This window comes from Crocuta crocuta, unplaced genomic scaffold (genome assembly GCF_008692635.1).
Source record: "Crocuta crocuta isolate KB4526 unplaced genomic scaffold, BGI_CrCroc_1.0 scaffold154, whole genome shotgun sequence".
Taxonomy (NCBI): domain Eukaryota; kingdom Metazoa; phylum Chordata; class Mammalia; order Carnivora; family Hyaenidae; genus Crocuta; species Crocuta crocuta.
Window position 1 is genome coordinate 7,540,312 of NW_027530545.1, and position 13,994 is coordinate 7,554,305.

Genomic DNA, 13,994 nt, shown 5'->3' on the forward strand with positions numbered 1-13,994 from the left:
TTCATGGGACCTGATGACAACTCTGATCCACTGAAATAACTATCCCTCCAGACACTTAATGAAGAACTTACTATATGAACAGTAATTCTTATTGTTTAAGCCACTCTGAATCATTTTTTTCTGTTACTTTCAATCCAAAGAATCTCAAGACAAGTTATTAATTAGGTGATCGTCCCAAAATGTATAACTCAAAATATTACTCTCTAACCCAAAGCAACCCATGATCAAATAAATGTGGGAAATTCGAAAACTATATATGTTTGTGGAAGTTAATGATCAAATTAGCATATCAAAGGCTCAGAGCAAAATTATTCTTAAAGGGGATCTTTGCCTCTGCTTATAATCCTATAGTTAGTTACCATTTAAGAAAAGAGTTAAATAAATAGTATATAGGTAAGAGAAAATGATTTTGAGTAGAAAATATTTGATGTAGTAACTCCTCTTTCCTAATAAGAAATCCATAAAAACCCTTGCTCTACTCTACCCCTTGAAGTTGAATCTACCCTGGACACTGGGGAATCACTAGCAGGACTTTTGTGCTTTGTAATGATCTTGAGACGGTCCATTGTTTCCACTAAAAGACCAGCTCCGAGTTATGGCCATACTTGTACAATCTTCCCTGAATCTTACAATCATCATAAAGTGCCTTCATGTTTATTGAAGGCATGGATTATTGATTATCAGCCATAAACCCCAAACTCTGTGAAATCTGAAGAAATACGGGTATAAGATCTGGTCTGTGTACTAGTTTCCTATAGCTGCTATAACAAATAATCAAAAACTGAGTGGCTTAAAACAAGAGAAATTTATTCTTTCATAGTTGTAGAGGTGGGAAGTCTCAAATCAAAGTGGTGACAGGGCCATGCTCCCTCCAAAGACTCTATGAAAGAATCCATTCTTGCCTTTTCTAGCTTCTGATGGTTGCTGGCAATCCTTGGCTTTGTTTGCCTGTGGCAATGTAACTCTGCCTCTATGTTTTCACGCAGTCTCCCTTCTGTGCATTCGTGTTTCTCTTTTTATGAAGACACCAGTCATTGGAATAGGCCCACCTGAGTCCACTATGATCTCAACTTAACTAATGATATCTGAAAAATCCTATTTCTAACTAAAGTCCTACTCTGAGGTTCCTGATGGACACTATCAAACCCAGGACAGTCTGTGGTTGAGGAGCATTCACTGTGGTTAAGTTTGCCCCACATTTCTATTATTCACAGTAAAGACACTTACTGTGTCTGAGCCAGGTGGCTCAGAGAGAAAACAGTGTTCGAGCTGGTTTGATGGGGTCAGACAAAATGTGTGGATGAAGTGGAACTTGAATGGAACCTTGAAAGAGGGCTGGAATTTTATCTGATGGAGGTGACAAGTAGAATGTTTTAGATCTTGGAGATGGGAAAATTTCGTGACCAAGGACTGTGAATTAATAGCTCTATTCTGAAGAAATGAATTACTCAACCCCTTCCTCACTTGGACTGTGATTCCTGTGGATATATGTGGTCAGAGCAGTGCAAAGTTACCATTCCCAAGGCCCAGCCTCTTCTTTATGGCTGGGAGAGGTTATTGTAGGGAAAGGAGATGTGTGTGTATGTAAGGGGTGGGGCATGGAGGAATTTCCTTTATGTCATGAAAATGGTCTGTTTCCTTGCAAGAAAGAAGTTAGGGATAGCAGCAAGAAAGGATCATATACTTGAAGTAATCATAAAAGCTTAAGACAGAAGATAGATATGTGACTAGGGTGCCTGGGTGGCTCAGTCAGTTAAACGTCCAACTTCAGCTCAAGTCATGATCTCCGGTTTGTGAGTTTGAGCCCCACGTCAGGCTCTGTGCTGACAGCTAGGCTCAGAGCCTGGAGCTGTTTCAGATTCTGTGTCTCCCTCTCTCTCTGACCCTCCCCTGCCCATGCTGTCTCTCTCTCAGAAATAAATAAAACATTAAAAAAATTTAAAATAGATATGTAAGGACCACAGTGGTAGGTCAAATTTAGATGTGGATTTTTTTTTTTTGGCTTAAATCCAGAGGAAAGTTTAAAATCTTGATTATTATTATTTACAGTTTTTTCTTCTGCCAGCACTGTTTTTTTTTTAAATCATCATTAGGATTTGTACACCTGTCTAAATTTATTCCCAAATATCCTAATAACTATATACTAATATACTAAATATATACTAACTGGTCCAATGTTAACTGACTGGTCCAGTCATTTTAAAGTAACTGTAGCATGGCTCCACATGCAAAACATTACTAGAAAAGACTTTGCTCTGCTTCACATAGAACCAGCTGAGTATTTTACTTCCCTTTCCTTTATATAGCTCCTTTTCCCTATATATAGATCAAACAGTTTTTAAAAGTATCTCTAATTCCTGGTCTTCAAAGTCTGCTAGAGCAGCCCTGAAAATTGTCTCCAGAAATAAGTTTCTTTGCAGCCTACTAATTTAATTCAGCCGTCCCCGAATTTACGAATGGCGTTTGCTCCAAAATGACCTCCTTTTCCTTTGCTACAACCACAACTTTGGTTTGCTGCACTTTTGACCATTATCGCCATCCACAGTGCTCCTGTGTCACCACTGAAAATTTTGCCTGAAACCCTTAGGTCATCTGGAAATATATCTCCTGCCTGTCACTGGCTTATTTCATAAATTCCATCAGATTTTTATGGCAAACTAGGTTTCAGTGGCAAAATTGTCTTTTCCCCCAGCTTCTGCAGGATGGGATCAAGACACACTATCCATGTTGAAACTGATGAGGCTGAAACAAAACAGAAAAATATTTAGTGATATGAGCAAAACCAGAAAAAAATCTATCTGACAATTAAAGAGAAATGATTAAAAGGGGTGTATCCAGGGGCAAGGCCTAGACACGGACAGAATGGTGGCTAGGTGGAAACATCTAGAGTGATTATTCTTATGAGTACTGACTGCCTTTTCCAGAATGTTGCTATCACTGATTCTCTTAAGCTCCGGGTCAGTTGGTCTCTTACTCATTTCTGTGATGGGCTGCTGGAAGGTGCGATGTCTCACTTCCTAAAGTACTGAATGACTTTTCTTTTTGAAGAAAGCTGCTCCTTTTACCTCAAGGATCATTTTACAGAGAAAGTATTCAGGAGGTCTTCCCAGTTGGTAAATTTGAAACTGACCGTGAAGCGTTTTAGAGAAAAGTTTTGGAACACTTCTGGCAGGTCAACTTTTTAGCCGTAGAGGCTGAAGAGAAATTAAAAACTTGACAGGTATCAGAACTAGGAAATGTTTTTTAGCTAAAATTGGAATAGGAATTTCTGGGAGTTTGGGAGCCTCGAGAGAAGTTAAAGGTATTTGAAATGTGTTGGCTACAATGCTGAATCCTCAGGGTTCAGTGTTCTCGTGTGAACCAAGAGTGAGAAAATTGTGGGTAAGTTCTGCGAGGCCTGGGACTAGATCTGTCACAACATTTTTAGCACTTTGCGTAGTGACTGGTACATAGTAAGCTCTCAATAAACATTTGGTGACTGAATGGATAAATGAATAAAAAAAAAATGAATGCCTCTGAGATTGGCATGTGGTTGGTTCTTACTGGTTGATGAAAAAGGCTTGAAATTCCATTAGAAGTTCATTGCTTTGGTTTCAATATTGCTTTTTTACCTGCCACACCTTCTTTGAAACACAAATCCCCCTGAGCAAGGTGACATGCTAGTCCTCTGATGTTTTACTATGAATGAGTTTATCAGATCATGATGCCACGTGACCTTAATGAAAGGGGGGGCGAGCTAAATGGAAGTAAACTGTTGCAGAACGGGAGGCCAGAACACAGGAAACCAATTTGATCCAAGTAGTTTTCCTGTGGCTGGTTTTGTAAGGAGAACCCTGCCCCAGCTGCCATAGTCATTCCCAGGAGCACCTGCAGCTTTTGGAAAGTAGCACAATTAGGGGAAAGAGAAGAAAGGTAGTTGGAGAGTGGACTTTTTTATTCTGACCTAGTTTTCTATTAATAAAATGTATTTATTACTTACGCAACATTTTTCCCAGCAGGCAAATTATAACTAACAACATACAATTTTAAGCTAACATTCTTTTTGCTAAAGGCCTCGGTCATAACAGGTGCTATTAAGGGTAATAAGTACTCGAGGAGGAAGAAAGAACGATTCTTTTATTGGAACATTTTTGGAAGGTCCAGTCTATGTAGTTAAGAATTATGTCAAGTACCTTATTTCTTTGCTCTCAGGGAAGACCATGATCTGTGAATGAGTTTACAGTGCTTGGGTAATGATGAATTCGGGTAGATGCAACTGAAACAGTTAGCCCTGTGGATGATTATGCCCTTGAAGGTAATGACACTGGGTTTAAGGAAAATGGATGTTTACATGTAGCAATTGAAACAAACACTGAATGTTCAATCTGTGGTGCCGTGTGCTATTAAGTTGCTGAAAAGAGAGAGAAACCCTGTACATTCTCAGCTTAGAATAGGGTGCAAGGAAGAGGAGAGCTGGGAGATGGTGCCAGATGGTCACCTTTCCTGTGAGCAGTAGTGGTGCTCTGAGAGTGCTCTGGAAGAGGATGAGCTCCTGTAAGAGCATCCCTTGGGCCACTGTTTTTTGCTTCCTTCCTGAGCCTGGGTGTCTGGGGTGCATGGAGTTGGAAGACGGGCAGGTATGGTGTGCTGGTCAGGTCTGCCATGTCTGGCACTTGCAACCTAAAGAATATAGGACCATTGTAATAGTCATTTATCATGAGGGCACTTTATTGCTTTTAAAAATAGATACTCTATTTTAATTAATTATAAAAGCTCCCTTCTGGGCCCAAAGGCTGTAGAGTCTTACTAGCATCCAAGTTAAGTTCACATTGGTACCAGGTTGGTATCCCTTATTTCTCTAGCACATTGAGTGAAAAACGCTGTTGTGAAAAAAAGCCAACAGAGTTCCTGGATTCTCAGAGCTTATATTTTAGTGGGGGTGATATACCATAAACAGCATATAGAGAGGACATTTTTAAAACATAGTCTCTACTTTGGAAGATGTAATTGGAAAGACTAATATATCAGCATACACTTATCAGATAATCTAGAAAGACCATCAGTAACTTAGAGGACCTTTGTGGAGCTCCAGTAGATGCCGTTTACCCTGTGATGGGGCATGTTACAATTGAGTCTTTACACTTCAAGTTGACTCAGGTGCCTCTGGAAGCTTTTTCTTGTTATTGCTCTACCCCTTTCTGAATATGTAATTACTTACCTTACTGGAGAAATTAACATTCTGATGAAATAGGTCACTGTCACATGGTGACTGGTGATTTCCTTGCTGTTCTCCTCCAGGAAGTAGGAGAACTGAACGAGTCCTAACAGTGGCTATCTGTTCCCATTTTTCAGCTCTCAGATAACATCTCGAAAAGTGGCCTCTGGCCCCTCCTCCCCCTCCCCCTCAATCGTTTTTTGTCTCCTTGGTTTATCCCAAAGTGTTTATAAACAAGAAGAGAAGGTAAGAAAAACATGTGACTAACCATGAAAAGAAGGCAGAAGGTGTAAAATGCTACAAATAATTATAAATAGTGTTATGTAGATTTAGTAAAAAAGAAGTCACTTATCTTTTTTTATTTCATATTTTAAAAATATGGAATCCTTGGAGAAGATGAGGCCTTATATGTATATATATGTATATATATATTAGAATCATTGGACAAGAAAATAAAGGTCCTAAAATGTTAACAAGATTTATGAACACAAGAACAAGGTCTTATAGAGGCGATTGAAATATGTGACAGGCATTAGCATTTCAGAGTAGTGATGAGCTATTTGTATAGATTGATGTGGCTAAAAATTAGACAAGGCATATTAAAAGCTGAGATCATTCAGGCTTAGGAGCAGCTGAATATGAGCAATTATGAAGCAGTTAAGCCATTAAATAAAACTGAGTATCTTGTGAACTGCCAGAGCAAAAAGGCACCTCCGTGTGACCGAGAGCTTTATCACCACCACTCTCCTCTCAAAAACATAAACATTAGGAAATGTTGGTGCCAAGGGCGATGGAGAGGCTCTTTAAAGGCAAATCATGTCACAAGTTGCTCAGGACAGTAATCTCATGCAGAGAAAGCCATCTCTAACTGGGCATACCGATTGTGTGAACAGAATGTGGGGATAAAAGGATTAAGTCCAGCGTTTTGGTTTGGGGGCTGATATGTGATCTGAACGACGCAGACCCTGTGGTGAATGGTTCACGTGGTTTTTGTCATGCTCCTGTAGTTGTACATTCAGACTGGCTGCCTTCATTAGCCGATCCCCCTTGTGTGAAGGATTGTAAACATGGGTAATGCTGTCTATGTGAAGATGGTTATTCTTTTCCCGTTCTGCTCAGGTGTTAGTTACTTTCGCACGAGAGGGTTTCAAGAACACACTATGTGAGGGGAAAGAATCCTTAAAACATCTGTTCTTTCTTGGCTATACCATTTGATAGTAAATAAGATTATTCCATGAAGAATAAGCTGAGGTGGTTTCAGAATGGATCTGCCCCCGTGCAGTAATGTTGTGTCTATATGCACAAGTCGTTTGAGTGACTTAATTGGTTGTCAATAAAACATCTAATATTTGTTAGGAATCTGCCATGTGCTAGGCATGAGGTAGGCATGTTTACATATTTATATAGGAGAAACACCATGTCAGAGTAGAAAGAGCACGATTAGAGCTTAAGACTTGGCATAGCCTCTAACTAGCTGGGGAAACTAAACAAGTCATTTGAAACACTCAAGGGTGCCTGGGTGGCTCAGTCAGTTAAGCATCTAACTTCAGCTCAGATCATGATCTCACAGTCATGGGTTTGAGCCCGGTGTCTGGCTCTGTGCTGACAGCTCAGATTCCGTCTTCAGATTCTGTGTCTTCCTCTCTGTCTGCCCCTCCCCTGCTCATGCTCTGTCTCTCTTTCAAAAATAAATAAAAGCATTAAAAAAAAAAATAAAGCACTCAACAAATGTAAAAAGGAAAGCAGAGTCTCTAGATCTGTATTTATTTTACTGTTTAAAGGTGTGTGTGTGTGTGTGCGTGCGCGCGCACACACACACATGCATGTTCATGTGCAGGCCGGAGCATGTGCCTCTGTATCTGGAAGAGATTATCTTTCATATTCCCTCCAGCCCTAAAGTTCTATGGGCTGTACGTGTAAACAGCTTTATTTATATTTTTGACCCTTCTGCTATTTCTTGGAAAATATACTTTCCATTTGCTGTATTTTCTTTCTTCTACATCCAAGTCAGTCATCAAATTGCACTTTGATTCCTCTTTGAATTATCTCTCAAATGTCTTCCTTTCAACCTGTCATTCTGTATCAGGAAGCCCAGTGGTTAGAAAAGCAGACTCTAGAGTGGAATAGGTTTAGGTTCTAATTCCTCCTTTATGGTTAGTAGCTGTGTGATCCTATGATCTTGTGATCTTTGCTATTTATTGAAAGTGTGTGACATTCAGCTTCCTTATCTGTAAACAGGAATGGTAATTTCTAGCTCTCAGGATTGCTGTGAATATTAAATGAAAGGATGCATATAAAGTACTTAGCAAAGTGGTGCAAAAAACTCAATGTTAGCTAGTCCTCATACTGCTACACTATTAGTGGTAGCACTTGTTGCACTGCTTTCCTACATCACCACCATTATTTTCACCCTACCATCTTTTTTCATTAGACTGGTTCGCTCCAACAGCCCTGTAGTTGATACGCTAACTCCATTCATGGAACGTGTACTATGAGAAATAACTACGACAGGGTAGACTCTCTCTGTGTTCCATTTTGGAGAGTTTCTGTCATTTTAGATTCAGGTTTATTCATTTTATTCCTGTGGTGTCTAATCTGCTGTTTGTTGCACTCAGTGTACTTTTCATCTGATTGCATTTTTCATCTATAGAAATTTTAATTTTTTGGAGGGAGTATTACCCATGTCTCTCCTTAACTTGCTCATGCTTTCTTCTACCTGAGTGGTGATCAAGAGTTAACGTTGCCCTCGAGGAGACAGATGACAACGTCTGAAGATATTTTGCTTGTCACAAGGGAGCATGGGGAATGCTACTGGAATCTAGTGGGTAGAGGCCAGGCTGATGCTAAACACCCTCTAATGCACAGGACAGATCCCTCAAAAAAGAATTATCTGGCTCCAAATGGCAGAAGTGCCAAAGCTGAGACACACTGCTCTACCTTGGATGTACGAAATATAGTTACAGTCTTTGTTTTAATATCTTTGTCCACATGTTCTATCGTTTGTGTCATTTCTTTTTAAAGAACAATTTTTTAATGTTTTATTTATTTCTGAGAAAAAGAGAGAGAGAGAGAGAGAGAGAGAGAGTGAGCAGGGGAGAGTCAGAGAGAGGGAGATATGGAATCTGAAGCTCCAGGCTCCAGGCTCTGAGCTAGCTGTCAGCACAGAGCCTGACATGGGGCTCGAACCCACAAACCATGAGATCATGACCTGAGCTGAAGACGGATGCTTAACCAACTGAGCTACCCAGGCTCCCCAATGTTTGTGTTATTTCTGAATCTGTTTCTATTCATTGTTTTTCTTCTCATTATACTTCTTTGCATGCTTGGTGATTTTTCATTGCATGCCAGTTACTGTGAATTTTATCATGTTGGTTGCTAAATATCTTTTGAATTCTTTTAAACCTGCTTGGTTTGTTCTGGACACATTTAAGTCACTTGGAAACAGTTTGATCCTGTAGGCCTGTTTTGAAAATTTGCTGAGTGGAGTAACCTTCAGTATAGGGATAAATTTTTCTCACTACGGAGCTGATAGCCTTCTGAGTACTCCACCTGATGCCCTGTGTATTGTAGTTTTCCCTCTGGTGGGGGCAGGGAAGAAATGGAGCTATTTTCAGATGTGTTTGAGCTCTATGGGTTGCTTCTTTTCATCCATCTTTATCTGGCCTCAGTAATTTCCTCACACACCTGTCCTGGTCAGCTCTCAGCTGAAGACACAGAGAAACCCTCTGTAGATCTTTCAAGCATGAGATTCTATGCAGTAAACCCCTCCCTCTCTGGTACAGTTTGCTGTGAATTCTACCTACCTTGGCCTTCCTTCTTGGTCAGCTCTATCTTCTCAACTCAGAGAGAAGGCCAGGTTCTGTTTGGGTTTCCTCTCTTCATTATAGCTTTGATAGTCTCTCAGGGTAGTAAAAGGGAGCAGTTAAAGTGAAACTCACCTGGTTTGTTTTCCTTCATTCAGGCATGTTCTTCCTATTGTCCAATGTCTGGAAACTAGTGTTTCAAATGTTTGGTCTGTTTCTTAAAGTTATTTAAGGTGAGAGGGTAAATCTGGTCTCTGATATTCCATCAGGGTCAGAAGTAGAAGTGCACAGTAGACTTTTAAGAAAGGTACACAGACAGTGCTCTATATTATATTTAAAATAGAATCCCATTTTGTTTCCACAGCTGTGCTTCTAGAAGCATATTCTATCTTCAGAATCAAACTGGCATCAATGCTGAGCTCTATACCACAAGGTATGCATTCAGCAGAATAACCTCTGAACTCTTTCGTGTTGCTTCTCTTCTTCTCTCTCTCTCTCTCTCTCTCCCCCCCCCCCTCTCTCTCTCTCTTCCCTCTCTCTCTCTCTCTCTGTCTCTCTCTCTCTCTCTCTCCACATAGTGTTCTTCTCTTGAGAACGTACTTAAGGGCTTCAGCTTTTCCAGTTTTAAACCTTTTACCCTCCTGGATCCTATTACTTGCTCAATTAATTTGGAACTTTTTTGGTTGCTTTTGGCCTTTTCTGCAGTCAGGTCCTAAAGTTTATGTACAGCTCAATAATTCATATGTCTGTTTGTTGGTTACAATGTAATTTAATGGTGTATTTATATTGCTGTATTTATTAGCTTTGAAATTCCTAACAGAGGTATCCATTTTGTGCCTCAGGGCATGCTCACATTTTAATTACCACTCACGTATTAAAGAATATTTCTTTACGTGTTTTCTAGTCACTTTTTTTTTCTTAAAGACTTTCATTAAGATATGTTTATTGAAGAGGGTGGGGGCTGGAAACATAATGAGAACTGGGGAATGAAAGCAAAATAAAATACGACTGAGTCCTAAGTTTCAGCGCTTGCCAGCTGTCCCATTACTATTTCTCTTGGTGGCAGGATATTTTCGGATTTTTCAAAAGCTGGAGAAATGTTAGCTCTTCGTGGCTTGTGGTCACTAGCCTGGAAGTTACTAATCCTGCTGCTGTTATACTGTAGCTTGAATGAGCTTGATCTGGTTAGGGGCTTGTTATGCTGCTCCATGTAGTACGATGCTTGACAATAAAGCCCAGGATTTAGGTTGAGTGGCTCATAAGATTAGAGATGGGAAATGTGGAGTCTTTTATCTTTTGGTTCTTAATTCAGAGCCAATCAAGAAGCCATTGGATTTAATGACCTCCAGTTAGGGGATTCTGTGAAATAAGCTGTTGCTGTCAATCCTATTTTTAATGGACAAGAATCCCCATAATTCAGTGCCACATGGTACCCTTTGTTCTATAACGTTGATAAATGTGCTGTGAATTGACGGTTTCTGGAAACAATTTCTCCCTCCTTCCTCAGAGCTTAGGCAATTTGATAGGATAAACTATCGAAGTGTAACCAAACTTTATTACTGATCTAAATATGTTATTTGGAGTTGTTCCAGGATTTGGGGCTCAAGTGGAGAATGGGGCCACAGCAGAAAGTGAATACTATGAAAATCAAAGGAAGTAGAGATCCACCATTGACCTAACAGCTTAGGGAGCACTATGGAAAAGGGTCAGCAGTTTCCAAGCTAGGGAACCGACTCCTCATTCCAGGGAACAACAGCTGTTTGAGTTGCCAGCTTGAGGCCAGGAGGTCAAGGCCAAGAAGATAGTAAGACACTGAGTATGTACTTGAATAGCAGCCTGAAGATATTAGCAAATTAGCAATAGAGAGGTTAACACTGAGGCTCCCCCTCTTGACAGAAAGACTCTTAAAATTTTTCTTGAAGTGAGTGTAGATGATCCAATTTAAGAGCATAGCATGTAGATTGAACAGGATGATGCAAAATGACAACAGGTTCTGACAAATGGGAAGAGGTCCCAACATACCTGGATTTAAATCACGTGAATTAAACTTTATCAACTTGCAGGAAAAAATAATTTAAGTGGAATGGATGATTCTGCTTGCCTTTTCATCTAATAAAGGAGCAAGAGATATGAGATGTGAACCCAAGTTGTTTCCTGGGTTGGTCTCAGTCCTTATGTGCTTCTCTCACTGAGTATTTCTATGCACAAAGATTCAAATGTTTAAGAAGACTTAATTTTAACAACAACAAGTCATTAAAAGCAAGCTAACAACTTCATCTGGTGCTGTCAGAGAAGGAACTGGGAGAAGGGGCTATAAACCTTCCTAATAGATTTGTTTCCCATTGGTAAGTTTGACTCTGTGAGTTTTGCCTCAAGTGCTAATCCTAGAACCTGATTTCCATAAAAGATGCAACTACAATAGAATGGCACATGGTTGGCACTTGACAAATATTGGGAAATTGAATGAATGTATGAATATTAGATAGAGTTATATGAGCAGAATGACAGGCAATCCTTTTCTGGAATACTTAATAGCTCTGCTAGAAACGTTTCTATGAGTTGCCCTAACTACCTTACATGTATGGATATCATCTGTATATCTTTTGATCAATCAGTAGATCAATTTATCTAAAATATAGTTGTAGCTACCACCCACTATGAGTCCTAAAGAATGATCTTGGTAAAATTTCAGTAAAATTTGAGTTGTAATACTGAGTGGTAAGTGTTATATTTTTTTGACTTGCTCATCTTTGAGTTTAAAAATAAATCTCTGTCATTAAAATGAATAAATTAAAGAACAATCATCATAAACACATTGTAGAAAAAGTCCATGTAGGTAGAAATTCACCTGGAGGCGAGTACTGGAAGAAGGGTCAAGAATTGAATTGAAAGCCTTCCATTGGCCTTCCTAGCTGACTGACTGTGGGTAAGCTGCCATCTTTCCATCTTCACTTTTCTTTTCTGTAAAATGAGTGGATTGGATAAGAACAAACTCTGAATTCTTTAGACTTTAAACATTCTATAGTGAGTTTGAAAAAAATAAATCTTTGAAAATACTTTAGCAGACGAAAAGATTAAGAGATTTTTTATTAGATTGCTTTCCTTTTTCAGAGATCTCTAGCATTGTGATTTGGTATTGACAGAAGGGGCCAATCATCGGAGTTAAGATTTCCATCTTAATACCTAATGTGCACCTCTTTAGAAGCTTTCAGAAATACTCTTTGGAAATCTCTTCTTAATTCTATAGAGGTTCTTAAATTTTACAACACATAAATATCAGCTAAGAGATTTGCTAAAAACCTGCATTCTGGGGTGAGGCCTAGGAATCTGAATATTTATGAGCATGCTAATTCTGAAGTTATGGTCCCTGAGCTCATTTCAGGAAACACCGATTTAAGGTATAAATAAAATTGTCTTTGGATAGAAAGGAGCTCAAGAAATAATCAAGTCTCATCTATCCTCAAAGATAGTTTATTCTCAAGGTCCACCATAGAAAGGTATTATACAAAGTCCTACTTTTATTTATTTACTTATTTATTTATTTATTTATTTTTATTTTTTGAGAGAGAGAGAGTGTGTGTGGGCGGGGGACAGGCAGAGAGGGTGACACAGAATCTGAAGCAGGCTCCGGACTCTTAACTGTCAGCACAGAGCCCAACACAGGGCTCGAACCCACCAGCTGTGAGATCATGACCTGAGCTAAAGTTGGCTGCTTAACTGACTGAGCCACCCAGGCGCCCATACAAAGTCCTACTTTTAATTTATTCAAATCTTTAGGAATTCCTTCTTTGTGCTAAACCTAAAACAATCCTGTTTCACTTTTATGGTTGCTTTTCTTTGTTGGCCCCAATACTTCTAGTAAAAATTCTTATGGGATCATGAAATCTTGGAATTGAAAGTGACACCAAGGGATGGTCTTATTTAGTACTTTGCGTTTTGGCTGGACTAGAGTAAAATAAATTGTTAAAAAACAGTGAAATGATTAGAAGGCAAATATAAAAAGATTTGTTTGGTAAAAGACCTTAAAGGCATTTTGGAGCTCACAAAAAAACTAGATGAAAATGAGGAAACAATTAGAGACCTTGGAAGACACAGAGTATTCCCGTTAACTGTCCTTAGGGAGTCATCTTTAAAAATAAGCAACTCCCTGGAAGGTTGGTAAGTAAAAGGTGGGTAAGTTGAATCCACCCTTAGGGATTTGTGGAAATGTAGATGGGCCACAGTTTGAGTGGAAGATGGCCAGTAAAGAGAATGAGTCTTAAAACTCTTACCCACCGATGCTTGGTACCATTAAGCCTCCAGTTAGCCAGTGCCTGGACTTGAAGTCTATGGATGGTGCCTAATGACCTAAGAATTGTTTTTAAAGTCATGCATGGCTCACAGCTCTGCCTTAGGGTGTGGTGGAGGGTGGGAGGTAATGGTAGAGAAGATGAGTTTGCCGATACCTTTTGTCATAAGCACGTATGGGCTTGAGCCTAAAAGTTGTGTTGTTTATTTTGGCTTCCTTGCCAACTTCCTGTAGTGAGAATGCTCTCCAGAGTTTCATCATCGCCCAGAGGTTACATGAATGGCTGTTCTTTGTAGTATCAGAGGGGATGATTACAGGCAAAGTTCTGACTCTCACTCCTTTGCCCTTCTGACCCCAATAAATGTGTCCCATGGACAAGTCCGTTTTTACTCTCTAGTCTGAACTTCATCTTTGATTTTGATTTGAACAACATAACATAATAGAAGAAGATGGAGTTGGAACTGAGAGCCACGCTTAGGGAAAATAACAGAAACTGGTCAGATAAGACTGGCCCAGGATGTCGAAAGTAAACTTCACTTTTGCCAGAGTCTCAGGTTGGTGTTTTCTGAAAGCATTTACCACCTCTCTTGCTCCTTTTTTTCCCCACTAGTGAAGCAAAACCACATTATTAATATTTTAATTGAAGCACCTCTAAAAAGAAACATTTTGCTGGTTTTTTAAATACTGCATGTGAGGTCATTCAGCTTAT

At 39.4% G+C, this 13,994-nt stretch overlaps 1 protein-coding gene across 1 annotated transcript in view; it reads left to right on the forward strand.

The window, feature by feature from the left end:
• Positions 1-13,994, forward strand: part of LOC144234475 (uncharacterized) — a 556,590-nt gene that overhangs the window by 17,051 nt on the left and 525,545 nt on the right. Inside the window, exon 3 of the mRNA XM_077767823.1 lies at positions 9,362-9,430. Coding sequence (XP_077623949.1) covers positions 9,362-9,430 — 69 coding nt within the window. The remainder of the gene's footprint in view (positions 1-9,361; positions 9,431-13,994) is intronic.